The sequence below is a fragment of the Phoenix dactylifera genome, chromosome 11 (genome assembly GCF_009389715.1).
Source record: "Phoenix dactylifera cultivar Barhee BC4 chromosome 11, palm_55x_up_171113_PBpolish2nd_filt_p, whole genome shotgun sequence".
NCBI lineage: Eukaryota > Viridiplantae > Streptophyta > Magnoliopsida > Arecales > Arecaceae > Phoenix > Phoenix dactylifera.
Genome location: NC_052402.1, coordinates 5310570 through 5324400, shown reverse-complemented (window position 1 = coordinate 5324400; position 13831 = coordinate 5310570). Strand labels below are relative to the sequence as shown.

Sequence of the window (13831 nt, the reverse complement as noted above, 5' to 3'; positions counted from 1 at the left end):
ACTCGAGCGACAGTTAGCAGCTGGGGGAGACAACAGAAGCAGCACCTGCCTGGCATTCATCTAAATTAACCCTGGAAAAGCCTGGCTGAGGGGGTACCTGATGAACAATACGGGATAACCAAAGGGAAGAACCCAAGAAATCAAGCAGTTTCACAAAAGCCTTCATTCTCCTCCATGAAGGCTTGCACCATCTATAACTTTAGACACTGAACAAGATTATTATTCATCAATCTCCATGCAACTACTGCTGTTTCTTTAGAAATGATTGATGGATCTGCTGAAAAGGTAAACCAAGTTTCATCATTGTCCCCATTTTCAGGGTTCCCATTCATATGCCAACTAGGGTTTAAGCGGTCTACAATTGCGGGCTCGCATAGGCTGCATTAAGAGATTGCCTTCAAGCAAGATTGTTTTATGTCTTATTACAGATTACGTGCATCATGGAGCTGAAGCTTGGAGCCGAAGCTTATCACATCAATTGTTTGAGCTGATTGACTCCAGCAATGGGATCCAGATTTTCAATAAAAACATAGCAAAACTGTGCAAATATTATATGATGATTATTGAATATATCCATAAAACTGGTAAAAGCTGTCCTCCGGTCGTTAGGAAGCTATACTGGTTATTTGACTTCTTGTGATATAAACTATAAGATAAAAAGGCCAAATTGGAAAGAGAGAACTTAAATACGTCGTTCAAACTGACTGGCTCCCTGTTGAAAAACATCAAGCATAAGTCTGCTGCTCCTTGATTTCTTTGAGAAATAGAAGGGAAAATCACGCAATATGGATGAGAAAAGAATTCTAGGAGAAAGCGGACACCGGCGTGAAGGAGATGGGCAGACCAAGGGGAGGAGGAGCAGCGGTCGAGCGATCAGATGTCCTCTCCTCGTGAGGGCCTTATCACACAAGTAACTCTCATAAATTACAGCAGTCTTATGCCATGCTCTTCATAAATATACTGTGATTGAAGCTATCGGATGGATTGTTTGTAGATCTATTTAATAGATTATTTTGTCCTGTGTGTCATGAAGTTGTTGGTGTGGATGGAAGGGTATTTTTTTTTTGATTTGGCGATCATGGCTGAAATTAGAGCCAACACTAGATAATACTATGTGTAGTTCAGAATACATTCCATGTATACCTGATTGCATGTATCATGTATTCTTAGCCAGGTGGACGATACCATGGTACAATTACTCGACATCGAGAAAAGCTACTAATGGAGTGGACCAGGAGAAGCTAGCATAAGCTACAAAATGGTATTGCTTCATCAAAAGCTAACAACTGGCCAAGATGGCACTCATGCTTGGCTCTCAAAATCTGATGCTGCACGGCAAACATGCATTTCTTGGGGTATGCGACGGTAGGCTCCTGCATGCTCTTTTTTCATGTCTCTAATTGTAGGCATCTCATGAAATAATTAGAAGCTCTTGAACCTAAATCATATATTAAGCAGAGACAGCTTAGCAATAGTATATGTATCTTCTCTCTTCTCATATTATAAACTCGAGTTGCAGTAAACATGCTTTGGCACAAGGAAGAGGGTAGTACTAAGACGGCAGAACATTAAATTCTGCCTTCTCAGAGATCATGTAACAGTGAACATTGGTAGATACGTGCTCATACTGCAAAACAAACAAAGGAACAAACAAAACAAAGGTATTCATAGGGTATCTGCAGGAGGTGTTAGATTCTCTAGAAGAAGCTGAAGTTGTTGATCATTAGGCTTGCACTGGCGTAGGCACTGAGTATCTCGTTCTGCGGGGACCAGAACTCTGCTCTCAACCCCACTCTCCTCAGGGCTTTGAGGATTTTGTTCCTGTGTGCATATCCTGTGACCACAACTTTCTGAATGCTGGCCTCCACCTCAACCTTCTCTATCCCTGCGAGTCACCATACCGCTGCCCCTTTAGTGTTACAAAAGATCATTAAAGCTCAAAGTGTAGATGCAATTTGTGAGTGAGCTTCAAGATTTCATACTACCCAAGCAGGGAGGGACAGTCATTCACACCTTTTACTTTGGACAGGCATTTCCTCACTCTCTTTTCATGTAATGCTACCATCTCCACCTTGAGCTCAATAGTCTGCATCACAAAAGCAATATAGACATGAATCACCAATAAGAATATAGCTTTAAAATCATCGTAATGGTTCTTCTCTCATCTTGTCTCAAGAGTAATGAGTTATAAGGAGCACAAATGATGCAGCACTCAAAAGTGAACAGATCTGTCATGGAACAAGTTGATCGCATATATTATTTTAGACACTATCGGGTGAATGCTAATGTAAAATGATGTCAGGAAATGTCAAAATCTTGCATAGAAGCAAAGAAAAAAAATACATTTTATAGTAATCTAAAATTTGATCTTGTTAACTTAGAAGGAAATATTACTGAGACATTTCATTAGAATATATATATATGTATGTATGTATGTATATATACACAGCAGGCAAATGAAATGAAACTGCCGAACACATGGGACACCACTCAAAAATTAAAAGCAAGACCATCATATATAGGAAAAGAGGTTGTTCTCAAATGGCAGATGAGATAGAAATGAATGGAAGAACAAAAAGATTCACTAACACATTATCTAGATTCACTAACACAATGGCCACATTGCAGACCAATGTCTTTCATGAGATTGGCTTGTATGAGTAACTCTGGGAAGATTTTAGCCAAAGGTTTAATGATGCTTTACCATGTTAGAAAACACCTCAAAGCTGGAAGAGCTAAAGCATACCTCCATTTGAATGCTGAGAATGGAAGGCGAGACGAGCAATGACGGAACGTTAGAGAGAAGCACAAGCACAAGAAAACAAGGGCATGAAAGCAATGGGAATGAAGGAGACGAGCAGGGCAGTGCTTGCTTATATAGCAGTAGGAGGTGAAGAGGCTCAATTTGTATGAACAAAAGGAAGAGTTGGGATGCAGGAGGGGGCAAGGTGGGTCTGTAGATTCTGAGAGTTCAGTTGAGGAATGACCTTCTTTTGGTTGCTTTTCCCAAAGCAAGGCATGGTGATGGATGGAAACAAGCAAACGGCTGCATCGAGGTGGAGAGCTCAAGGATCTAGGCTAGCCCTGAGGAAAAGAAGGGAGAGGGGGGGGGGGAGGGGCGCGATGGGTGATGATGAGTGGGTTGGGAGGGCGTTGACGGGTCCAACTTGGCTTTTGAGTTCCTTGGATTGGGATAGGAGGACAAAAAAACAGTTGAGGAATGTCCGGGGTTTGCAGGAGGAATGGTAAAAAAGAAAGGAAAAGGGAAAGAGGATAAAGAAAAAGAGGAGATCCATGAGGGAGAAATGGACCATCATGCAAGTTTGGTATTTTTTTTTCTTGAGGGGTATTGCTTAGGGTGTGTCTAAAGGACTACTGAGACATCGAACTTTGACATAATTTTATCAAGATACATAGGTCCAACTTTTTCTGCAATTATTCTTAGAACATTATGATACCGTGCTCATGATAAGAACTCAATTATTTTATCAATCCAAATTGAGCAGCTCGAGGACCAAACTATGCCATTTATGATTATGGTAACAGTAAGCATTTGGTTTCATATAATGAATATATTTAAAATTTTTATGTTTTCAAAATCTAAATTTGTCGTGGATTGATATTCTTCGTCACAAAACTTGAATTTGTTATCGATGAAGATCTCAAGCTCAAAGTGATCATTTTTTTTAATAGAATTTTTGGCATGAATATCCTCCTAAATATCGAATTTTGCATAAATATCTTTTCAAAATTGATATTTGCATATGTACCCTCATAAAATACTTATTTTGCTAGTCTATTTTTTTTATTCTTATTTTTTTGCATATATATCCACGTCATCTAACGCCGTTAAAAATTAATGGTTTCAAATTAAAATAACTATAAAAAAAGAATGCAAGCCATCTGATTCAACATGGATGGTCAAGATTTGCCTGCCGGCAATCGTCTGTAGCAAATCCTATGCATGGCTCGTGCGGGTAATTTTGTAGACCTTAGGGCTATTTCATGGTGGCATGAATGGCCGTGCGGTAATTTTCTTTTTAGAAATTTAGGGACATTTTCCAAATGTCTTTCTCCTCCCTTTGCCCAATTCATGCTCTGTCGGAGCTGGCGTGCCCCCCCTGTATTTCGTGGGGGATGGAGAGGAAACGGCGGGGGCGACAACGGCCGGCGGCAGGGTGATCTGTAATCCAATTTCAAGGTTCAACTTTACCGTTTACCCTAAGGGCTCGTTTGGTTCGCAGAAAAAGAAGGGAAAAAGTGTGATCAACGGGAAAGTAATGAGATGTCTCTTGTTTGGTTAGAGTTTTCAAAGGAGAGAGACGGAAAAGTTGTATTCCCATGGGAATATAATTCCCACATTTCATGAAAAAGTCTTTCCCATGAGAAACATGGGAAAGTTACTTTCCCATGAGGCAGAAATCACTCTATTTTTATTTTTTTCCAAAAAGACCCTTCAGCATTAAAGAAGCATTAAAGAGGCATTAAAGACCTAATTTTTATTAAGGGCATAATAGGAATTATACATAACTTTCCCAGGAAAGTGGATGGCCAACCAAACATAAACACTTTGGAAATTTGTCACTTTCCCATGGTCAAACATGCCAAAAATATTTTTCTAGACATCCTCTTCCTATGAATTTGTTTCTCAGGAATCATATTCCTATAAGGAAAAATGCTTCCCGCGAACCAAACGAGCCCTAAGGGGTTTGAGCAGAAGTCTCGGCTAAGTCAGCTTGGCCAATATAGGTTAAGTTGGGCCAAAAGGTTAGCCAAGCCTGCTGGTTTAATTGGAGAATTTGCTGAGGCCAAGTTTTATGGATCTTTCATAGATTTTGTTCATTGACCAATCCAGGCTATGGCTTGCAGTTATTGCAAGTTTTTCTGCAGGTCTTCCAGCTGAGTCAGGCATGACCCGCAAATCAGCCCGGTCATTTTACAACACTCATCAGTGAGAAAGTAATGACCAAGAGCTACCTCCCACAACATAAAAGATCAAAAACAAGAGCATTAACTCAAAAATCCAGCTTATTCACAGTATGATTAATACTCTTCAATATATTTCTCTACATCTCCCAAAACTGGTTCATGCAAAAAAAAGTTACCTACCAATGTATAGAATTATTAAAAGAAAATCTGAATTTAGCAGGAAAATCTATGGGAAAATAACCAAAAAAAAATATACCGAACCTGATCTGTGAATTGTCTAAGGGAAATCAACTTAGCCAGCGATATCTGTGCTCGGTAAAAGGTCCTTCCAAGCAACGAAGTTCATTAAGCTGGCAGGGCTATTGCTGTCGTCATAGCTATTCATTTTCTTGAGGCCTTTTTCGCTGATGCTGCCATCTTCTTCATCCTTGCTGCAGATCATCTTTGTGAAGCTATCCAAAGTGCCGTCACGATACGCGAGAATCCATTCTCCTTCCAATTCCATCTCGCATTCTCTCATGGGACGATAGGTTCTGTCGATGTCTCCGTCCTGCGCCTTAGTGAGAGACATGGTCCTGAAACCAGTATAATTACACCATCACAGTTGAGGTTTAGAATAAAACAGCTTTCGGGGCAGAAACTTAATTATGCTGATACAAACAGCCTCTAATCGTCGTCAAAATAAGACACTTCGCAGGATTTATTAAGGAAACTAACTTCAATCAATAGATAGTCATGATATAATAATTTTTCAATTATATCTTCTTAGAAAATAGCTTGTGAATTGTCTAAAACTTGTTCCCAAAGTCCTAACAAAGCCCAGAAGTGTCATGTCTTTATTTGCCTTAATATATAATTTCAGCAAAAGCCGCATGTTATTGATCTTTGAATTATTCAATTTTTTTGGTGGAAATATTCAGGTCTGTAATCCCAATGCAAGCACTTATAAGTCATAAAGAACATAGAACTTTATATGGAGAGGTATGTACAATAGCTGATCTTCTTTTGATCGGAAAAGGGTTCGATAATGATGGCAATGATAGTAGACAAACTCTTTAAGGACCTGAACCAAAGAAATGCTCTTTGATAGAATAAATCTAAATAAGCATGATGAGTCTGAGATATAAATTATTGAATATAACTTACAAGGTATAAAATACCGATATACAAAATGTCGAATGTTATAGGCGCTTTACCTGTGCTTAAAAGTTGTCAAGGGGAATGAGCACTGTGGTGGCAACTAGGGTGGCAATGGATCAAGACAAATTTGATTCAAGTCCAACTAGGACAATAATATGGAAAACTCTTATGCATGTTTCACCCGAACCGACATCTGATCGAGACCATCCAACTTGCGACTTGACCTATTTTGACCCGCATCTTACTCTATGTTATGGTCACTTGATTGGAGATTGGCCCAACCAAGGTTGCTTAACCTAGCTCTTGCAATTGTTAATGACCGAATTCCAAGATGAGCTGAATCATTGGTATCAAAAAAGCAACCTTCTTATAAAAATCTTTACCCCAGAGTTCTAATCATATCCGAAAGAAACCATGATCTCATGACTCAAGTCAGATCAAAGCTTTGCCCTATATCAAAAATTTCATCTAAGATCGAGGTTACAAAATTCGATTCATACCTGACCTAAACTAGAAACACCTGGATTCAAATTGAGCTTCTACCGAACCAGTTTTTGCCCTCCTTAGTAGTGCAACTCATGCTAACGGCACCACAACAAGCCACTGTAATATCATAACAGCCCCATATTTTGAACGTCGAACTGGATCTAAACTATTCACTGTGTGATAGATCCTATCCAATCAAATGTTATAACGTGTATTCCAGAAAGAAAATTCTACTGAATCCTGCATGCAATATGATACGCCACTCCAGCTTCCTTTTGAACGAGACATGAACATATCAGATTTGGTCCGACTCAGTAATCTATAATGATAAGCCTGGGCTGCTATCTGTGTGTGGAAGGTGGTTTATCCCCCCACAGCTTTGGCAAGCTTTCCGGGAGGCTCGCCTCATTGAGGTTTATAAGTACAGAGATCACTCTTTTTGACCACCATGAATGTATCGAGAAAGAGAGAAGAAAAAAAAAAGCGGCAATGGCTTGATTTAGCAAGCACTTTGATCGTCGCCTGCTAAAAACAAAAAAAAAATGAAAAATGGAACGGAAAAGCCGGAAAGGGGCAGCCATTTCAAAGTTTGAGCAATCCCTCCTCCCATAATTTATTCCTGAATACCAAAAATAAACATATAAAATACAAATAACAACTTAAAAGATATGAACCCATACATTTAGATATTGTTGGCCAATGGCCCCCACAGCATGCCTTCTTAAAAAAGAAAAAATCTAAGCATATAATAAACCATAAGAAACTAAAAAAACGTATCCTAATTTTTTTTTTCTTTTTTTTGCATGTATACACCTTTTTTGCATTTTATCCTTCAAAAATTAAAATACAAGTATGACCAATAAGAGTGATGCACAACGATGATCTGCTCTCTTTTACCCAACCTTAACAACTTTTGCATTTATAGGTCTACAACTTAGTTGCAAGCCGACTGTGAGTTGATTACTAGCTAATATATCAACTCTTACTCCATAATCCTTCTAAAATCTATCTAGGTCTCCTCTTTCTAATTATTTCTTTCTTAGGCCATCTTGGCTCTTGTTTTCTCTTCCAAAGTTTGAATCCACTTTGACATACTCTTCAACAAATCCGAAGCAACGGCCACCGACCTTTCCTTTCTTCCTTAATGATGCCCCTATCATGATATTTTGATTACCTCCAACACAATAAGAGCAGCATTAATAAAAATATTTTTCCCTTCTTTTTACAAAAAAGGAAATATATTGGCAACACAACTAAAGAGAATGTATGATGTACGACTCAAACTTAATGCCCACTAAAACCGCGCCTGCTAGTTTGGCCGCCCAATGGATGGGTGACATATGTAACATGGAATTAACAGTCGAGCGAACCTCCGATCGAATAGCATGGACTGTTACAGTTCGACGCAATCTTGACGCACTAGATAAGGACAGGTGTGACCATCTAGAGCGGCAAATAAAGAAAGAGTATAACAACTTGTTCAATGATCACAAGACTAGATCGCGACGGATCCTCACTCTCTTTTCTATATAAACCAGGCCAGAAAACTCTAGGTATGAGATTTTTCACCTCGCTCTTACCTCATCACTCTCCTCAAATCTCTATTGTTCCTTCCCAAAAGTCTGTCTAACTTAAGTATTAGAGGGTTTCTTGCCGGACATGTTCCGGCAACCCCTGATCACTTATCTTCAGTTGTAGATTAGCTCTTATACTATGTAGCTCCAGTCGAGCCCAGCTAACCAGTCTCCGTCTACTAGATCACCAACCGCATTAGGTCAGATTTTGGGCGGCAACATGTGATAAGGAATAACCTAGTGGATGGGAGGCTTCTCCTCCTCCTCCTTTAATGGCAACAATAAAACATTTCTATTATTTGAAAATGTTGAGATCTTTCCTCTTCTTTGTAAAGGTCAATATATTTCCTTATTTGAAACCCGATCAAGGACAAACAAGGAGATTTGATGAGAGAGATTCGTATGATGTTTCAAGATTAAGAGATATGCAAAATCCCCCTCTGTAACTCAAAAAATTAAACTATGATCAAGAATCAACAATGATTATTGGATATACTTGGGGCATGCATGGACGTGTGAGCACCTAATCTAGGGATATTTTATAATCAATGCAAGTAAGACTAAGAAACAATTTATGCTAAGGAGAAGTTCAAGGGAGGGAATGCTTGAGAATCAATTATTTGATTCTTTATGGATAAGAAAAAAATCAACTCTATATTGAATTTTCTAATCAAGATTATTTTCAACCTCCAATTATTTTCAAAACTCTGCTTTCCCAAAACCCTATTTTTCTCAAGACCTCCCAAAAGCCTATCACATAAAAAGTTATCCCATGAATGACTTATCGGACATCCGAACTGGCCTTTTAAAGAAATGAAATGGGCAGAGAGTAATAGTATATGAAACATATATTACAAAAGCCAATTTTGGAACAGGGTAGCTAAATTGGAGTGAAACTGATTGATTTGCACAAATTGGCAAAATCTAAAACAAAAGGAAATTTTAGGTTGGTCCTGGCTATAATTGATTTGTTTTGGTTGGCCAAAACTTGAAACCTTGTTATGTCCCCCCCCAAAAAAAAACTTGTTCAAATAAGGCAATTAAGAACAACATCAAGAACAACTCCAGAAATTTTTCAACGACTCAGGATGTATTTTCACTATGCCATTAAAAGAAACAAATTATGTGTAATAAAAAGACAATGTGCATAAATAGTGTGTAATGCAAAAACACAAATACAGAGGAAAACTTAACAAGATGTCCTCTATTCAAGCTAAGACAAGAATATATATTCATTTTGATGAAGATAGATTGTAGATGTCAGAATAAAAATAGAACACATACACACAAATGAGAGCAAAGAGAGTCATGTTTGACTAATTGTTGTCTAGCTTCTAGATGATGACCCTAGAGGCAGGCACATTTTGGTTCTATCTACTTTTGGATTCATCCAAGATAACCCCTTAACCTTATTTATTCAACCAAATGATCTCTCTCCCAAGATAGGATGGGAGAAAAAGAGATTTTACAAATCAACATCCAGTCAACATCTTTTTTTTCGTTTTCCTTTTAAACCTAGTTGAGGTAAGCACATAGATAAGCTATTTCATGAAAAAAAGTGATACGAAATTGTTTTAATTTATCCCTCCATTCTTCGAAAAATAATTTCAGTTATACAATTTAGCTTAGTTTCACTATCATCGAATGAAGACAACCTTATCTTGCTTGAAAACTGGATGGCATCCTTGCAAAGTTGAATCAGGTAGTGTAAGCACTGTAAGGAACGGATATCAGTATATCCATATTTATATTTATTTTATTTGATGAACACGAATAGGGATGCGGATGTTAGCCATATGCAAAAATCCATATCCATGTTTGTTTTAAATAAACAAGAGAACAGATCAAATATTGAAAATATAGATATAAATATAGACCTAAAGGATAATTAAACTTTATGCCCATAAAATATAAAATATTACTAAGCGAAAGGTAAACCAAGATAATAATATGCTAATATGGTCACTTATTTTCTGTAAATATTCATAAATACCATATAAAAGAATCGGATATTTGGATACGAATTAAATAGTTAACTATCAATATTTGTATCCATTTTTCTTCGATGAATACAAATATAGTTACAAATATTAATCGACTGTTCAAATTTTCATCCGTATCCAGATAGAGTTGGATATGAAATAAATCCGAATAGATATAATTCAATCCACTTTCACCCTCTACACCCTAAATGAGGGTGTTGTCATGTGTTATCCCTATAATAACTCTCAAACAAGTCAATTTTAGAGACGGACCCACTCATCCCTGACAGTTTGATCAAAGTGGGGATAAATAGAGATAGGTGGTTTCTTAGGCTTGGATACCTTAGAACTAGCATATCATCCCCTATGCATTTACAAAATGACCAAAAAAATATTAACGAACAAAAGATAACCACAAAATTGAGGGCAATATTATCTTTTCATCCAAACAAATTCACTAAGTTATATGTTATCTAAAAGTGAAGAGAATGGCGGCAAAAGAGCAGGTGTCATTTGGCATCACTTCCATCTTTTTTCTATTTTTTAAAAATAAAAAAATTATTTCTATTTTTAAATTTTTAAAATATAAAAATATTTGATATAGTCAATTATTTTTAAAAATAAATATAGTGACAATAATGAACACAATGGTAGTTGTATTGGAGACAATGATGGTGTTGACGATAGATATGATGGTAACATAGAGAAGTCGGAGATGATAATGGTAGTTGTATAGTGGAGGCAAGAAGATAATGATGGTGGAGATAGTGATGGTAGCAGCAGCAATAGTAGCAGTGGCAGTGTTGGTGACAATGGTAGTCACACAGGTACCAATATTATGGTGGAGGCAATGGCTATGATGGCACTGTGATGGAGATACAATAGTAGTGACAGTGATAATGATGGTAATAATAGTAGAGGTTCCACTAAATGTGACTTAATTGGTGACAATAGCAACAATGATGCTGCAGCGATCGTCGTGGCGGTGAGGGTGACAATGGTGGTGATAATGATAGTGGTAAAAATATAAAATTTTTGTTTTTAAAAATATTAAACATAAGATTCTTACTTTTATATTTTCTGAAAGTAATGAAAATAGTTTTAAAAAATTAAAAATAACAACAGTAATAGCAAATATATATTTTTTATCTTGACCTCTTTATTTTTTAAATAAAAAATAAAAAAATAAAGTGATGCCAAGCACATCCTAGGGCTACCCTTTTCCAAATATTCCATTATTCCCGCCGACCGGTGATTCACGTTGTGTGGAAATTGCACAGAGCGAAGTCACGAACGCGGTACACGCAGTTGACAATCACCTGAGACCCAGCCTCAAAATCCGCCGAAACGAATCACACGGCTAATCGGCAAGTGGGCTCGTGACGGCCCGATTTTTCGACCTTTTATCAACGAGTATTCGAAACCGCGACCTACACGTGGACGGGCTTTCCTAGTATCTACCAAATTGAGTGGCTCTTCCGTAAATCTCGCCGAAAGCCATGGGCAAAGACAACATCAAGCATGAGAGAGTTAGAGAGAGAGAGAGAGAGGGGTGACCTGACGTGGAACAGTTCGGGGACGAGGTGGGCGCCGAGGTAGAACTCGAGGGCGAGGAAGAAGGCCTTGTACGCCATCAGGTGCAGCCCGTCGATCCTCGGGTACGGCAGCCGCGGCCGCGGCAGCATCTCCCCCTCCGCCGCCGCCCGGTACTTGTACTCCTTCCACGCCGTCCCACCGCCCCCCGGCGCCGCCGCCTCATACAACGGCAGGGGCACGAACCCCGCCGCCAGCATGATGGGCTCCAGCTCATCGTGGGTGAACATCGGCCGAAACGTCCGCGTGTGCCACAGCGTCAGCTTCTTCGCCACCTCCTCCATCGCAGCCTTCATCTCCGCCGTCAGCCTCCCCCGCCGCCCTGCCGTCGCCGCCGTCCTGACTCCGATCACGCGGGCGCCACCGCCTCTTCCCTAATTTTTCTCTTTCGTTTGGATGATTCTGTTTCTTGTTCTTCTTGGGTTCGGACTGGGATTAGATTTTTTTTCTTTTTCTTTTTTTTTTTGTTTTCTCTTCCTTTCTTTGTTCTCCTTTATTTCGGTTTCCCTTTGTCCTGTTCGTTGCTATTACGGGAATAAGGGTTTAGGGGTTTGGGTGTCGGAAGGACGGGAACGGGATTCGGGGATTAAAAGTTAAATCTAAGGGGAGAGAAGGATAAATACTAGGGGGATGAAGAGTCGGAACACGGAATTCAAAAATCTGCGGCTGGAGTTGAAATGGAAAAAAGGGGGCCTGCTTTTATTTTTTTATTTAAGACAACTCTATATTATTCTCCTAATTTCACATTTCGAATCGATTTTGTTGGTTACGCTCGACTAATCTGAGCAACCGCTATATAAAAAAAATAAAAAAAATCAACTTTTGTTTGTTTTAATATGGAGAGAGGCTGCGGTTTGTTTTGGATTTGCATTTGTGGGTCCTAATTTTGTTGGATGCATTTGATTTTTGTGTTGTATTTTAAATATGAAATGCCAATTTATGCTAAATTGAAACAAGTATATAATCCTAGTGTATTCTACTTCGATAACTTTTTGAAATTTTAATTTTACAAGCCAATAGATTCAATTTGACAAAGCATATAAAAAATAACTGAATTTTCCATGGCAAATTGAAAATTTAAATTAAACTTAAATTCATTCATTTATAATTCTTCTGCTCTATAGATTAACAATATTTCTTCTTATTTAATATATTATTTATACAAATATTTTCAACATAAAAAAAGAAAGACAAGGAAAGTTCTAAATAATCATTAAATCCACATAAAATGTACATATCATAAACAATCCATGGAATATAATCAAAGAAATATACTCTATAAATAAAGAGACGCAATGGAGAGAAAAAAGAATATAATTTGTTTGGAAGTGAATTCAATGCAAGAAGGCTGGATTTAATGTAGTAAACCAACATTTGGAAATTGAAAAGATATATTTCCTCAAATTCCAAGGTAAGTAATCAATGGCAACCAATAATTTTCCAATCGCTTGAAATTCAGCCAAACACAACAATAAGCTTTAATCCTACCATTGATATGGACACATACATGAGGAGGGGAGAAATTTGCACAATATAAATATATGTATGTATGTAGTATAACAGATAATAGGTTTGAAAGCCATAATTGGAACGCAAGGCTATATGTTTGGTGGGCCCATGATAATGAATGGGCTCCATTGATGGTTTTAAATGTATTGTTATAATTTGGAAATTTGGACTTTGAAAGAAATATTTTTGGTCCTAGGACAAAAGCATCCAAATCTTACTTGGGTTGAATCATGGTTGAAACACTTTAGTTTGTTACTTATGTAAAAAAAAAAGTACCTACCTTCTAATCGATATCATTTGGTGTTCGACATAAAAAAGACTTATTGCCACGTATTGAAAAAGTAGCTAGTCCGTTGCTCTAAACCTCTAGTTTTATTCAGTAATTATTGATATGATAAGAATGTCAATTCTCTGCAAACATGTTAGAATGTTGTAACCCACTACCAAGTTTTGCTATATGCACCATCGCGTGACATCAGCAAAGAAAATAATTGAGGAGGAATGACTAAAGCAATGTCCGAGTGGTTCTTACTTACACATGTTAATCATAGCATCCTTCAATTTGGTAAATTTTTTTGATGATAAGCGAAGCAAAATTTGGTAAATTTTTATCTTTCA

At 37.8% G+C, this 13831-nt stretch overlaps 2 protein-coding genes across 3 annotated transcripts; both read right to left on the bottom strand.

Annotated features, from left to right (window-relative positions):
- Nucleotides 1-1465: 1465 nt before the first annotated feature.
- On the bottom strand, nt 1466-3125 carry LOC108511214 (heavy metal-associated isoprenylated plant protein 28-like). 2 transcript variants are annotated; one of them, XM_039131366.1, is made up of 3 exons: nt 2988-3125; nt 2014-2086; nt 1466-1885 (listed from the first exon to the last, which is right to left on the bottom strand). In XM_039131366.1, the coding sequence occupies exons 1-3, from the start codon at nt 3018-3020 to the stop codon at nt 1698-1700; spliced, it is 294 nt and encodes a 97-aa protein (XP_038987294.1). In that variant the 5' UTR covers nt 3021-3125; the 3' UTR covers nt 1466-1697. The 2 variants fall into 2 exon arrangements, with proteins under 2 accessions (XP_038987294.1, XP_017697769.1); XM_017842280.3 differs by lacking the exon at nt 2988-3125 and adding an exon at nt 2747-2981.
- A 2096-nt stretch (nt 3126-5221) lies between these two features.
- LOC103705220 lies at nt 5222-12151 on the bottom strand. The gene is made up of 2 exons (XM_008788855.3): nt 11669-12151; nt 5222-5504 (listed from the first exon to the last, which is right to left on the bottom strand). The coding sequence occupies exons 1-2, from the start codon at nt 11998-12000 to the stop codon at nt 5222-5224; spliced, it is 615 nt and encodes a 204-aa protein (XP_008787077.3). The 5' UTR covers nt 12001-12151.
- Nucleotides 12152-13831: the final 1680 nt, after the last annotated feature.

Bases quoted from the DNA above. Each gene is read 5' to 3' on its own strand.
- LOC108511214 (XM_039131366.1), bottom strand. From the start codon at position 3,020: ATGCCTTGCTTTGGGAAAAGCAACCAAAAGAAG. The intron at 2,087-2,987 runs GTCATTCCTCAA...TTTGTGATGCAG, and splicing joins GGAAAAGCAACCAAAAGAAG to ACTATTGAGCTCAAGGTGGA. The intron at 1,886-2,013 runs GTGTGAATGACT...GGTGACTCGCAG, and splicing joins ATGCCTGTCCAAAGTAAAAG to GGATAGAGAAGGTTGAGGTG.
- LOC103705220 (XM_008788855.3), bottom strand. From the start codon at position 12,000: ATGAAGGCTGCGATGGAGGAGGTGGCGAAGAAGCTGACGCTGTGGCAC. The intron at 5,505-11,668 runs GTCACCCCTCTC...TACTGGTTTCAG, and splicing joins CCCGAACTGTTCCACGTCAG to GACCATGTCTCTCACTAAGG.